Genomic DNA, 14729 nt, shown 5'->3' with positions numbered 1-14729 from the left:
GAATGAAGTATGATGACACCCTATACAGATGCCAGCCCAGATCTTTCAGCTATCTAGTCCCGAACAAACACTAGGAAGTATTTGATTGCCCAGCAGGAATACTTCTATACAAAGCAGTTTGCTACTCGTAGACCTGCTAACTCCTTTCACTCTTCTGCCCATAGGATGAGATTTTATTAAATGGATCTCTAGGTTATCAGTGCTCCAGCTGCAGTACCCTGCATTTCTTGGAAGGGTATAGGCAATTACTTTACTATCCTGTGGTTCCATCACGCTCTGCGGTATTTGCCGCTCCAGGGGCAGAGAGCACCTCTAGGAAGATTACCTTATCTCCACATTTAGTCAGCTTTGGAGAAACAGTCCAAATTTTTTTTGGTCTTTTCTGGCTAGACCGAGATCCGTGGTTTATTCTGCTGCCAAATGTGCTCCGGTTTTATTCAGATTACTGCTTTGACAACTTTGACAACTTCCTATCTCCTCCTCATGAATATATTAATCCACTCCTGTATATTTGAGTCACAAAAGAACATTGTGTCATGAACTAAAGCCAGACCAAACCTCCAAAATTGCACTAAGACCACGTGCATCAAAATCAAGCCCTCAAAAATCCAATGGATAACCCAGCTAAGTAGGCAAAAATAAGGTCTTTGGTGACCTTTATCAATCATTCTTTGAATAAGCTGATGTCTGGGAAGATGTATAGTCATTCTTTATACATAGTAAGCTAGACAGCAGTGGACCACGGAGAAGGTCTGAGGTAGAGGGGAAAAGGAGATACAAAAAAAAAAAAAAAAGAGATAAAAGAGATAGCTTCAGGGATATTAGGCAAAAAAAAAATTAAATTCCATGTCATGTGCAGAAAAGCCACCCTGCCATTTCCCCTTTTCTGTCTCTGCGTGATTCCTCAATAGGTATACCTGAAAAAGGTACACTAAAAGAAACAAAAGATCCCAGCAGCACATAGAACAGCTCTTGTTCCTACATGGCACAGTTTGTACGTGCCTTATTTTTGCGTGTATAATGATTTTTACTGACAGAAAAGGATTGCTTGGACCTGTGTTGCTGGAGACAGATCTCTCTCCATATCCATCTACCTATCTGTAGGTACTTCCATGTGGCAGCTGGCATACTCATTTGAGAAGCCAACCCACAGCTCTGCTGTCCTGGCTAGGGCACTGTGGCAGCATTCCTGTGACTGCCATTATACAATCAATTTTACTGCTTTTCTGATTCCAAATGCTGCTTTTTTTTTCCTTCTGTGCGGGGTAAGATGGGCTCTTACACAACAGGGAACCCAACTGCTCCTACTAATCCAGTTTCAAATTACCTAATATTCATTGCCCTAAATACCTCCCATCAACCTAAGACCCATTCTCTAACCTCAATGCACACAACCAATGAGTATCTGTATTTTTCTTTTCCTTTTTAAAGAAACTATGATTTTTTTTTTAAATAAAACCCAAGGTTTGCATACAGGTACACGTTTAATGGAGTGCTCTGATATATTATTTGCTTGGCCTACTCTTGGGATCTATTTAAACAGAGTTCTGCTGGAAAACACAAAGGATCCCTGATTTGGGGTGCTACTGTCTATGCAAACACCAGGATGAACACACAGCTGATCAGTGCTTTTACAAGTGCACACACACTCCACAATTTGGTTGAAGGATACTCTGTCTAGTTAACACAGCACAAGTTAGCTGAAAGGAAACTTTCACCCCCACCACACATAACAAAGAGCCATGATTTCTATTAGTGCATTTCATACCATACATGCTGATTACCAGGCTGTGCTTCATTGTTAGCAGAGATTACAGCTGGGATAAGCTGCAGCTTTTTCCTAATTGCTATTATGATGACTGAATTTTTGTTTTGTGTCAAGCATTATTCACACATTATACTCCAAAATTTGATCCCTCTATGATGCATTATTGATTCCATGCAGGCAATCACACTGCCGCCAATGTGAAGAATTAATTTGGGCTATTCTAGTTGATTTGCATTGCTCCATCATAGCAGAACATAGTTCTATGGGGAAGCACAAATTGAAAAGGAAGATTTAACAAAATATGGGAAATGCTGCTGCCCTTTAAAAGAGATGAGTCCTAACAAGGGGAAAAAAGTCCCCCCCAAAAACCGCTAACCCAGCACAACACGTGTGGTCCAGAAAGAAATAAGGTCAGTCAGCCAAATTCATCTTAGTCAGAGGAAGGTTACAAGAGTAGCCTTATGCCTCTAATAAAGTAAACTAGCTTGCTTCAACTTATATTGCCAAAGAAAACAACTGAACACCTCTGAGAGTGACACTGCTTCAAAGCCTTTGAAACCCCGTTAGCTTCATTTGTTTTCCCAGCATAAGCAATACTCAACCACTTAGTGGGTCTTTTATCCACAGTCCAGTCAACTGCAAAGCTGATCTAGAAGATGTGTAACAGATGCTCCACATCTACTTCTCCCTTTTTAAAGCTCTACTGTGTTAACAAAGGAACTTATGAGATTTTAACAGAAATAAAGCCAGTGATTTATTTTTTTTCCCCCAAATAAGATTATTTCCCAGTTTTGGGATGCCAACTTAATTAGAGTGGAATAAATTCAGAAGGGCAAGACAACTCATACATGGACTTTGATCTAACACTGGTCAACTCTCAGTCAAAATCCAATTGAATTTGCACAAAAGTGGGCACTGATAATGATGTATTCTGCTTGATCTCATATTTTAAAAGTGTAAAATCTTAGTGAAAAGTCCATATTTTGTCATTGTGCCAAATGCTTCGCATCAGAATGAAACAAAACCTCATATCCCATCCAAGAAACTAGATTCAAATTCTATGTGCATGAATACAATAGATTGATAATTTTATAAATCACATTTTTAATGACATAAAAACCTCAAAACGCTAGGTCTAAAATATCAGGTAGTATTCCCCCCTCACCCTTTTTTGGGAAGCAAGGAGAGGAGAGAGAGAGAAGAGAAACTTTTAGTCTTTCAGTAGTCAAGCCTTCTTTCCAAATTATTCTCCAGGACAGCACTAATTCAGTTCAGATATGGGTTGTGAATAAAAATCATATCGGTCCAACTTATTAGCTTTGGGCAGCTTTCAGTACTAGTCACAAAACACGATTAGCACCACCCTGACACAGGAAAGTAAGTGACTCTGAATTACAAGTTATTTTTCTCATAAATATTTTAGAAAGCAATACACATATTCAAGTAAAATCAATGCTACTGCCAAAATGCTCAACTTCCAATTTCTCCAAGCTCTTTTGCTCCCTGTGAAAAGCTGTCTCCTGTCTACAGTCTTACAAATATTCAGTAATTTCTTCTACTTTCAAATGACAACTGCCTACGACTCTTTTTTTTAACACTTAAAGAAAGTTCGGAAATAAATTTTAAAAGAATCCGCTACACAGCACACTTCATCTGTTTATAAAGGTGAAATGAAATTACGAGATAAAAGTTACAAATGTGCGTCAAAAGTTCAGATGCAGTTCCCACTTTCTGTACTCAAAGTGCTGCCAAGGTCTTTGGCGAGAGGCAGCATCCTCGAAGGAAGCCCATGTGGATGGCTGTAGAAGCGTTCTGCTCTGCCCCAGTTTTAATCTTTGCTTTTCAGTGTACAGACTATGAAGGAAGACCTAAGCCACAAAGCAGCCTTAGAAAAAAACTCATTAAAAAGTTGTGATTAGACTTACCACGTTCATCCCAGAAACTACTGGAGTCTGAGCAGTTAAGTTGCACACCTTCATAAGTAATGTGTAAAAGATGGCACGGGGTCATTCAAGCTACTAACTAATACTGTCTGTTATCCTTTACATCAGTTTGTACCCTTTAAGCATCCTTGAAAAGGACTAGTCAGCCTTAAAAAAATAAGTATATGCGAAGTCCTAAAATAAGTCAAGCTCTCCTTCAGCTTCATTCATGAAATTACCTCCCAAATGAACCTACACTTCTGCCATTAAGAGAAGGGAGTAAATTCTTAGAATAAACCAATGTTGTTTTTTTTTTTTTTTGCCAGAGCAGCTTATTAGCCTATTGTCATAATGTTTATAGCTATGAAGAAAAGCTGTGAGAAATAGATATTGAAGGCGCACATTAAAGAGACTCAAATGACATGCAATGAAAAGGAAAGAAAATCTCAAAATTAGATTTACAATAAAAGCTGTTAAAATAAACAGGCTAAAATGGATATATTACAGGAACTTGCAGAAAGAAAAATCAAAATAGATATTAAAAAAAATAATCAAGCTATTTCTGCTATGTCCTTCAGCAAACAGAGCCTGGGGTAAACCCTTCTTGACTGGTTTGATCATGTCAGAGAAGAGATGAAAAAAAAAAAATAGCAAGCATGCTTTTACCTACACAAGAGAAAAACATCAGAAGCTGAAAGCAGAGCACTCTGATATGCACAGCGCACATCTGTTTCAAAACTATTTATTTCTACATTAGCAGCACACGGAAGACACCAAGCACAGGCTTACACAATCTCAGCCCACCTACCGTCCTCCTTGTCCAGCACCATCATCTCCGCAATCAAGAAAAGTCCGAGGACAGATGCTCCTTCTCCAGCAGCCTCCGCTCAGGGGAGAGGAGAACAAGTCTCTGGGAACACAAATGAGCTACGGTACAGCTGATCGTCCTTTAGCAGCAAGTGAGCTCTAATTACCCAGTTGTCCAGCTTTTAACCTAGATTGCACTCAGTTAGAATTACACTCAGAAATAAAGCACTTTGCAGATACAAAAGCAGCCTCACCTACTTTTGTGCCTCAGAATTGCAAGGAACTAAAACTGCAATTTAGGAAGAAGGGGGATCAGAGCTGTTTCTTTGGTTCTCACCTTCTAAATGGCTCAATTTACGCAGTATAATCTATTTTAATGTAATTGCCTTTGATAGCTCATAACCCTGGCTGTTGCAACTACACAGCTTTCAGCCTTATAAAGTGTTTTCCCTTTGGATTTAAGCAGAATCTAAATCTAAAATTATATTCGGAGACGGCAGAATACCTAAGCCTGACTACTGCTGCCTCTGCCTCTCGATTGGTGAGCCTTGCACACTTGCTATGAATAAATGCACGCGTTTCCCAGGGCCCCCTCTCGTCCTCCTGCCAGGGTTTCCTGGCAGAGCGCGGCTTCCCGGCTCAGCAGCACCACCTGCAGCCCGCCCGGCCCCCGCCCAGGTGCCGCGGGTCGGGGGGGACCCGCACCGCCCGCCTCTCACCCCGCGCCGCGCTTTGTCCCCGGGACCGCCTGAGTCCAGAGCACGGCCACACTCCAGATTTGCTCCCCTAAGAGCGCGGATTTTGTCTGAAACCAGCCAGTACCTCTGGCAGGTCAGAGGCTCAGAACTCTCCGCAGCTGATGCCGGCGACCCGACCCGGGCTGCATTACACCAGCCCTGCTGCTCTCCCAGCTAGATTTCACGCATCTCTGGTGACCTAAAACTTGATACTAATTTTCTGTACAAACATTTTGGGTTTGTTTTCACATGTAGGTATTAGTTTCAGGGAATACTCCAGAGAATACAGTTCCATTTTCACTAGGTCGATATTAAAATGAATTTACCTAATCAAATGTGGTACAAACCCTTTCAGGTTTGCTCCACTTTTCAGAAATGCCATCAGGGCCCAAATATAAAGTGACAAGTTGGGGGCCCATGTCTTTTATCCTTTCTCTCGCAACTCTCAATCCTTTTTCAGACAAGTCATCTGTTGTCTCCGATGGCTCTCGTAAGGATTGCGGGATCAGATGCTTCACTACAAGATCGACAGCACCATTTCCCTCATCATGGTCTTTTAATCTGAGAAAACATTTGATTTCTGCTTTAATGATACTTCTTCCTCCCCTTTACAACTGATACACTGGTACTCTAAAGAGCATGAGAGCGGGCTCAAGTTATATATCCTTAATACCGATTTTTAATTAGATTCCTTATCCCCAGCTGAAGTGGCTTTTCCTTCCCCCTTCATTCACAATACTTAATCCTAACAGTCCTTGAGAATATTTGATGTTAAATGTAACGTTTTACATTGAACTGTTTTTCATCTAGTGCTTCCAACAACTCCTGTTTCCTAGTGATACTTGTTTGTAAGTGTTGAATATGTATTTTAGAGTAAGAGTGCAACCACCATAAATAATCACTTTCTTTTAGGAAGTGTCACAAGCTAAAAAGGAGGAGGATTTTATTGCAAAGATTAAAGTCTAATAGTTAAAAGCATCCATGCAAAAACTAAAAAAAACGCAGACTTTTCTAGATTTGAGGTAGTTTAATACTTTCAATATACTATTGGTCTCCACTAGAAAATGGTGAACTCCAAAAATGTTCCACACGTGTGTTTCTGTACTTTTCCACCCTATCACCTTCAAAAGGGACAAACTTACCCCAAAATATATGGTGCATTTTAACTTACACTATTTGGTAACTACAAGAAAGGCAAAGTTTTGATGAAAATGAAGTTAGCCATTGTCTGTCGCAGGTGACTTCTGTGGCAGAGCAAACCAGCAGACATAACGCACTCAGGAAAAAATACGTGGTACCGGATCAATGTACATTTTATTCCTTTGCTGCTCCATCATGTCACAGAGGCTGGATTACTCCCTTAGCAAACAGATTTTTTTTTTTAAACACTTTATCTGCTTACTCATTTCACACACCAACAATTAAAAAAAAGTTTTCTAACCCCCACCACATTTGTACAGAAATTAAAGTCAACTACAATTAACACAATCTGTTGGAATTAATCATGATACCTGATGTCAGTTTACTTTTTTAAGCAGAAATCTGGTCTTTGCAATCAAAACATTTATGTGTTTGAGAAATATCTTAACTCTCATTATCTTGAAATTTATAAATGCACTGCACGGTGTGTAGGTTGGCTTGCCCACAGCAAATTCTGCACTGATTTACGCAGTGGAACTGACTACAATGCAAGCCTTGAAGTTTTTCACTCTCAACCTTTCTCTCCTCCACCCATCTCGTCTCTCTTCTCTCAGTTCCTAACATTTGTTTTGGGAAGATATCTGCTGAAGTTCCACTGTAAAACAGTATTTTCTAATATCAAGTCATGTTGCATCAGTCAAGTTATATTATGTCACTTCAAACACACAAAATGCTGTTACCTCCCTGACATAACTCGACGCAATGCCACAACACATCAAAGTCAGAAACATTATTATTGTTGTTATTATTTTTTTCAGTATGCCCCTTCATCCTCAACGATATCTGTAAAAACCGCAGAAAAGTATTATTGTGCCTCTACTACCTCTCGGCACCACGGAGCGTGCTTGCCAAGGAAGCTTTTCACTCACAAAGCCGTGTAGCAGTTATTGGACTGCAAGGGCGAGATGCTGGTGTCGCACTGGGGCTGGCACACACCCCTAAGGCAGTGCCACAGCCCTGGCATGGAGCTGGAAGAAGGGGCAGCTCTCTCTGAGGCCGTGGACCAGCTTGCCAAGTAGCCTTCAGGGATGCAAAAGCAAGGGGCACATTGCCACCTCTACCTACAAGGCAGCAAGTGTCCTCCCTGTGATGCACCAGGACCTCTGGGAGAGGTAATCCTGAAATCCTGTCTTCCCCACACAGTAATAACTATGAATATGCCCACTGCTGCCAGAGACCTCAAAAGAAGAACACCCCTCAAAGAAAAACCCTACATGGCGAGGCCTCTTAAATCAAGGGGAGAACTGGATACTAGCCACAATGCCAGGATTTTTAGATGGTAGAAATCAGACCGGCCTCTGGGAAAAAAAGGGTAAAAAAAAAAAGAAAAAAAGGAGCCATTTATGGGAGTAAAACAGACCCATTTTTATTAACAAGCTCATTGAAGCTTGATTTCAAAAGGTATTAGTTTAGTTAGCAAAAGCTTCCATTTTAGTCCATTTGTAACCTACGCAGGTCCAGCATCCCCTTTTAACATTCACAGATGAGCGGGCAAGTGGAGTCCATTTGAATCAGGCAGAAAGAAATGTACAAAGGTAAAATAACCTCTTCATTAAAAAAGTTTCTTCTTTCAGGCTCACGTCCTGCCCCCGTTTCTCCAGTGCACCTTTAAAAGTGAGCATAATTTCTCCTGGAGCATAACTACTCCATCAACAGCACAGGAGATTCCTAGGCATTACTGCACCTTGTTGCCCTGATCTCCACATCCCTCTCATCAGGGGTTTGTTTCCTACTTTACTCCTTTTTAAGTGCACCCCGCCCTAATTTCCTGTGTACCTCTACAATCGCCACCATTATTCCCTTTTATACAGCCGCTCATGAAATCTCCTGGAAGGAGGCTGTTGAGAACTGTCTGGATAATCAACGGTTCTAGTTTCATTTCCTTACACGACCATCACTCTGGCCCCGAGCTCCTTGTGTTTAATGAGTATGTCTGCGACACTTGAAAGAGCCCAAATACCCCCATTATGAAACCCTCTTCAGATCTCAGTTTTTCCTCTCAGCTCACCTGTGCCTCTCGCCTCTGCGATGGAGGCAGCATCCTGCTGTTAGCCCGTCAATCACACTGAAACAGACACAGGCTGGCAGGCACCCCATGACAGAGAGTCACCGGGATGAAGACATCATCCAGTTATTATTATTAAGGGGTATTAATAGAGATGTTAAGAGCCCTTCCTCCCTTTTCCTCCAACAGTCGAGCAAAATTCAGGGGACTCTTGCAATGCAGGTCATCCCCAAAAGTGAGGTCAGAGAGAAACACAAACCTTGTTCCAAATACTAGTAAGAAATTATCCTTGCTTAATTCCTCAGTCATTACTTAACCCTCTTGCCTTAGTGCACAGGGGGTGAGGAACAAGAAAAGTCTTTCTACTGTTATCTCTCGCTGACCAGTTAGATAAGTTCATTCCCTCTTCTCCAACACACGCGCTTTCGACTGGAGCATTATAAACCCCATTAATAACACTACATCAGTTTACTTCAGAGGGCTTCAAGAAATCGGAGGGGGGGAAAAAAAGACGCTGGGAGAGGGATTCTCGGCCCAGAGGCATGTGACGAGCGTGCAGCGAGACTCCCTCCCCACGCACCTCTCTGGGGCAGCGAGCATTTAACCTTCTCGTTGTCAGCGCTCCGGCCCCCTCCCACAGAGCCGATCGCCCAAGCCAGCCCGGCATTGCTCTTCGTGCCCCGTCCGACTCGGCGGTGTCGCGGCGGGCGGACTCTCACTGTTCTGAGGCAGAAACTCCAGATCAAAAGAAAAGGGGAGGGGGAAAGGAAAAGAGGGAGGACGGGGGGGGGGGGGGGGGGGAGGAGGGGAGGCGAAAAAAGCGAAGGAAAGAGGAAAGCATCTCCCACTTGTCCCTTCAGCCTGGCATACACTTTTCCGAGTTAGAGCCCCCCGCCAGCCCGACACAGGGACGTTCCACGGCAATTTACACGAGCGCGCAGGGCCGCCCTGCCCGCAGCGGGAGCGCGGGGCGGCATTTCGGCACCGCGGCCTCGGGTGCCACCGGAGTTGGCCCGGCGGGGACACCCGCTGAGGCCACCGGCGCTGATGGCGGCCCGGTGACGGGGCTGCGGGTGTCGGGCACTGCCCCGCCGGCCGCAGCCCGCACCGGGGCCGGGGCCAGCGCCGCCGTGTCCCCAGCGCGGTCACCGCCGCCCCGCCCCGCCCGGCCTGCACACCGCGGGCAGCGACCCGGCGGCGCGGAGGGGGCGCCGTTCCGGGCGTCCCCGGGACCCCTTTGTGAGCGGAGCGGTGCGGGACAGGCCGGGCAGCAGCGCCCTGCCGCGGCGCGGGGCAGCTCCCCCCGGCCCCCGCTCCTTCCTTCCCTCCGCCCGTCCCTCTCTCCCCGCCGTCTCCCGCCGCCGGGGCGCCCGGGAGGGACCGGCGAGCCCCGCGCCCCGCTCCCACCTACCGTCCTCCTTGTCCAGCACCATTGTCCCGGGCGCCGAGGGCGGCCGCCGCCGCCGCCGCTCCGGCTCCTTGGGGCGCTCCCCCTCCAGCCGCCGCCGCGCGGCCCCGGGGCGGGCGAGGCGCCGGGCCGGGCACCCACCGGGGCGCTGCCGACGCGGGGGCAGCCCCGGCGCTGCCCCGGGACGCGAGTTTGGAGCGGCGCTGCGGCGGGGCTACGGCCGCGCTGGGCGCCGGAGAGCTGGAGCCGGGCTGCTGCACCAGCCGCCTCGCCCCCGGCCCCGCCGCTGCAGCTCGAATGCCAGTTTAGGGATCAAAGGAGAAGGGAAGGGGGGGGGGAGAAAAAAGGTAAGGGAGGACCAATATCGGGGGCTGCTCCCCCCTGCTCCGTCCTTCCCCAACCTGCGCTGTCAAAAATTGTCTTAATGTAATCGCGTGTGATCGCTCACAACCTCTCTCCCCTTTGCTGTTGCTACTGCAAGAGCTTTCCAGGCTTCTAAAGTGCTTTTCTCTTGATTTCACTCTAAATCTAAAATTATATTCAAAGGAAGGGGGGTGGGAGGGAGGAAAGATGTGAACCTATCACTGAAAGCAAAAGCACTTGCCGCCTGCCTCGCTCGCTCGCTCTCTCTCTCAATTTATGTGCTTTGCACTCTCTCCTGCTGCTGAATAAATGCACACATTTCCCAGGGACCCTCAGATTCCCCTGTTAATTAAATCAATTCATTATGCTCAGATCTGATTAGCAGCCCCTTCCCCCCCTCTTTGAATCAATTATTCAATACACAAACATAATTGCCTGTGCCAGAGGTGTCTAAGTATTAGCTTATTTAACTCCAAGGACACTAATTACCCCTAGGGCAAGGGAACTTTTCTCATTAATTCTGACAAAACACAAAAGCACAGTTAAAGTGTGTGTGTATATACGTGTGTGAGAGAGAAAATGGGGGAGCGCATAGACGAGGAAGGGAGGCATTACTCTAACACACGTGTTACTGTATAAATAAGCTCAATTTTCTTTCTACCTTTGTATTAAATTATTCCCCACATCTCGCCTTCGCTAAACTTGCCCCGTCTGCCTCTCTGTTTTTAAAGTAAGGAACAGATTGGCATTGCCGTGCTGTCACTTCTGGAGTGAAAGTGCTTGCAACCAAATCCAAAAAGAAAAAAAGTATATAGGACTGATGGGGAGCAAAGCAGAATTTGCAAATAGTTTACCAAAGCAGAGAACTCAGTGGCAGACAATCTTCTGTACTTTAAAAACCTGTGAAAGAAGTGGCCCTCTGAAGCAGAAGGTAAGATGATACATAATCCGGTATGTACTGGGAACAGTTCTGAATTGTTTACCATTTGAATTAATGTTAGTGCCCACTATTAATGTACTTGCTTCCTACGTTTACCATAATGGGCTTGATTTCCATTAGCTGAAGCTGGAAAGCTGAAAAGAGCTCAGGCAAGACTGATGCAAGCCGAGATCGACCATCATTGTAGTGTCTGAGACGCATGACTTCTGGTCTGAGTGTTACCCAAATTTTACCTCTCTATGAACTTCCTTTAAATAAAAAAAAAGTGTAAGAAAAAAAGAAGTAGTAATTGATTCCCCCAAATTAGGTTTTTACTTTCTAAAGACCTTTATTGTTCATGCCCTCAATGTGCACAGAAGTATTGAAGATTTTCTTTTTGTTTCCTTAGGCAATGCATGAGCTGATCCATTAATCCATTTGGCTTTATATATCAGGAAACTAATATTAGCTCAGCTCATCTATTAGCTTTTATTTAGGTCCTCCCATGTTGCCTTTTTTTGGACTTTTGTTCAGGCTCGTTCCCCTTGAGGGGAGACAGACAATTTTTGATAGATTTCAGGGGAGAAAATACTGCACACCCTCTCATGGGAACTATCACCTCCTCAGTTCCCCATCTTCACATTCACCCACGTCAAGATATCCATTAATAAACTTGCCTGTTTGGCAACTCTACCCACTCTCTTTAAGGCACACCTTGTACACATCACCTATAGCCAAGGGGGTGAAAAAACCCCACAAGCACTTCCTCTTCACCCCTACAATAAACCAAACAAACCCAAAGCTAAGACTGCTTGGCAACAAACTTCCTGAGCTACATTCATTCTTTGCAAGCATAAATATGACTGGAAACATAAAGTTGTGTTTCATTAGTGCAGTATGTTTTTCTGTGAGTACACACTTATAAGGATAAAAATGCTTTCAGCTTTGTAACACAACAAACCCTGTTGATTCTCTGGTCTTTAATTTCCACTCTGTGGCTCATACTGCACCCACAGGAACTTGGTCCTTCTAACTCCATGAATCTCTTTTTTTTTTTTTTTCTCTTTTGAAAGAACACAGCAGCACTTGAAAAATACTGACCCTGGAGAACATCATGCATCAATTCATTTCTGAGTGTACTTTTGGTCCTTGAGCCCGTTCCTTTTTTTCAGTGTGGCCAAGGAGACTTCTGGGTGCAAAGCCAGAATTTCAGGATCTTAATATGCAACTCCTGAGCCTTAATTCTGAGCTTGCCACAGGGATGATGAGGTTTCATTGAATCAAAGACCTACTGAGTAGCAGGCGTTTGTCTGCATGCATTGGAGCTCAAGGTCACTCTTGGGATGTCAAGGATAGAATGGGAAGAAACTGAGGAAATGGATGTTGACTTTGGAGTCATTCTTAAGAAATGATATTCGCACTTGATCTGAGAGAGATGTGGTCACAGGGGATGAAGAAGAAAGAAGCGGAGGGAAAAAGCAAGAGAGAATTTTGCACATATGTATGCGCATGAGAAAGCGTCACACAAGGGGAGAAAAATAATGATGCCAAAATCACCAAAATGTTCTATTCCCAAACACACATCCTGCAGCTTGAACAGTCTGCTGTAATCCTACAGGTACAGTTATGGGGATTTTTAGGTTTACAACTTTAATAAGGTGAAGAGACGAACCCCAGTGTAAAGGTCCCCACTTCAGGTAAATGACTTTTTTAGTGTGGTGAAGCACTGTCCCACATGTGTTTCCATTATATCTCTTCAGTGAGTAATTTCAGAGGAGTGAGAAAGTTTCAGTAATTTTTGAGCCTCCTTCACCCAGTAGATTAAAAGCCTCATATGAAGAATTTTACCACACTTATTTTTTAGTACCTTGACACTAGAGAGGAATATCTATATTACTCCTTTAAAAAGTGCTTTATGTGGGTAACCAGCACCATAACGAGTTACTGGGAAAACTTCTCACAGATCAGTGTCTGGGAATAAGCCTCAGTTCCCCAACCCTCCGTTCTCTGGAACAAAGCACTAAAATAACTCGCTGCTGGAGGAGGACCAGACAACCAGGAGGACTGTAGTGCCAGTTTATCACTGATGTGCACTATTACTCATTCAATTATGGTACCTTACACACATCTTGTCTAGGCAGGTCTGAGAAGTCATCAAGCTCAATACTGCAGAAACTACAGAAAAAAGAGAACAGCTGTGCTCTGCCTAGAAAAGTTTCTGGTCTAATACTGATTCCTCCTACTCCTGGTGCGTGAGAGAAAAGGCACACAGGAATAAACACACCTTTGTGCAGCAAGGCCTAGGGCTCGGACCTCTGTGTCTAACTTGAGGTTCTTGCTCACTAGCTGCTCTTACTTTTTTCCTCTTACTTGAGCACAAGTAAGAGAAAATAGAGTTTCTTAAGAACAACACGCCATTCTTATTAAATTGCAGAGTCCGCAATATACTTAAGTCAAGCCTTTAGCAGACCCGTGAGGTTTCATATTATCCTATGCTTGAATGAGGCAGATGACTGGAGCAAAAACCAGCTAATGACATAAAAGCATTCTTCTACTTTCAGTCTCTCTTAATTAAGGACTTGGTTAATGTTTCAGTGTTGGGAATTATAAAGCTTCATCAGGGAGGTTAATATGTTTTTTATTTTATCTTTCAGCTGACAGGATTAAAAAGAAAAAATCAAAACAAGACTGAAGGTGATTAAGTCACGTGCCAGTCAGAATCCCACAGCGTAGCAGCACCAGGCCATACCAAAGACTATTCTGCACATGGTGAATTTAGCAGTTATTTTCAAAATCAGATTTCTCAGCAGAAGAGACTTTTGTCTGCCGGTTTAGACACTTGGGTTTTATTTCTTGAATTCACACAAATAACCAAGACAATTTACACAGCTCTATACTAAATTAGCTACAAAACATCTCTGCGTTATTACCCATTTCAGAATTGCTTGCACCTACCTTGCTAGTGTCAGAAGAGAGTGACCATGGGTTTGACCTTATACCACAATTCAGCAGTCCTGTAAAGGAGGAAAAACGCAAGTGCTCTGAAAAGTTATGTTCACACAGAACACGGGCGGTAGTTCAAAAGACCACTTAAATACATACCTAAGATCTGCAGACCTCAATTATTTCTAAACTCTGGCTTGATCTACTTAACTTCTCTGCCTATACATTGTGAAAATAAATCACTCGATTCTGTTACTATGTTTTGCGTGAAATGATTTTTAAATATTATCATAAATACAGACTATTATTTAAAAAAGAAAATCATGTTAAAAATACAGCATTTCCTTTGATAAAAGAAAAATGGCAAAGCTTCAAAAATACTACCTCTAGAGAATGAGTTCTTTACCACTATGATATAATGCTGGCACTCTAAGCCATTAGGCTTTACAGTCTGTAATGACCTTTTAGAGAAATTTACAGTGGATAAATTAGTTATTCAGAAGTTTTGCTGCTGCTCTCCATAGCATAAAGTTAATTTTCTTTTTTTATTTTTCCTTTTTTTTTTTAAAAAACCAGTAGCAAGATTTAAATTCGTGGCCTGCTTCTTGTTTCATAAAAAGCTTAATAGGCAGATTCTGTGCCCTGCCCTGAACAGCT

The 14729-nt window shown here is 43.7% G+C and overlaps 1 protein-coding gene across 5 annotated transcripts in view; it reads right to left on the bottom strand.

Annotated features, from left to right (window-relative positions):
- LMO1 (LIM domain only 1) overlaps positions 1–10445 on the bottom strand; it is a 61713-nt gene extending 51268 nt beyond the window's left edge. The window contains exons 1-2 of one of the 5 annotated variants that reach the window (XM_064657408.1): positions 9851–9869; positions 4499–4600 (exon numbers count right to left, since the gene is read on the bottom strand). In XM_064657408.1, the coding sequence (XP_064513478.1) occupies positions 4499–4523 (25 nt within the window). In that variant the 5' untranslated portion in view covers positions 4524–4600; positions 9851–9869. Of the gene's footprint in view, positions 1–3693; positions 3794–4498; positions 5053–9019; positions 9177–9850 lie in introns of those variants that run through there. The other 4 variants (XM_064657409.1, XM_064657410.1, XM_064657407.1 and 1 more) reach the window with 4 other exon arrangements.
- Between the last annotated feature and the right edge of the window lie 4284 nt (positions 10446–14729).

The sequence above is a fragment of the Pseudopipra pipra genome, chromosome 6, assembly GCF_036250125.1.
Source record: "Pseudopipra pipra isolate bDixPip1 chromosome 6, bDixPip1.hap1, whole genome shotgun sequence".
Taxonomy (NCBI): Eukaryota; Metazoa; Chordata; class Aves; order Passeriformes; family Pipridae; genus Pseudopipra; species Pseudopipra pipra.
This window is presented reverse-complemented; position numbering and strand designations above follow the sequence as displayed.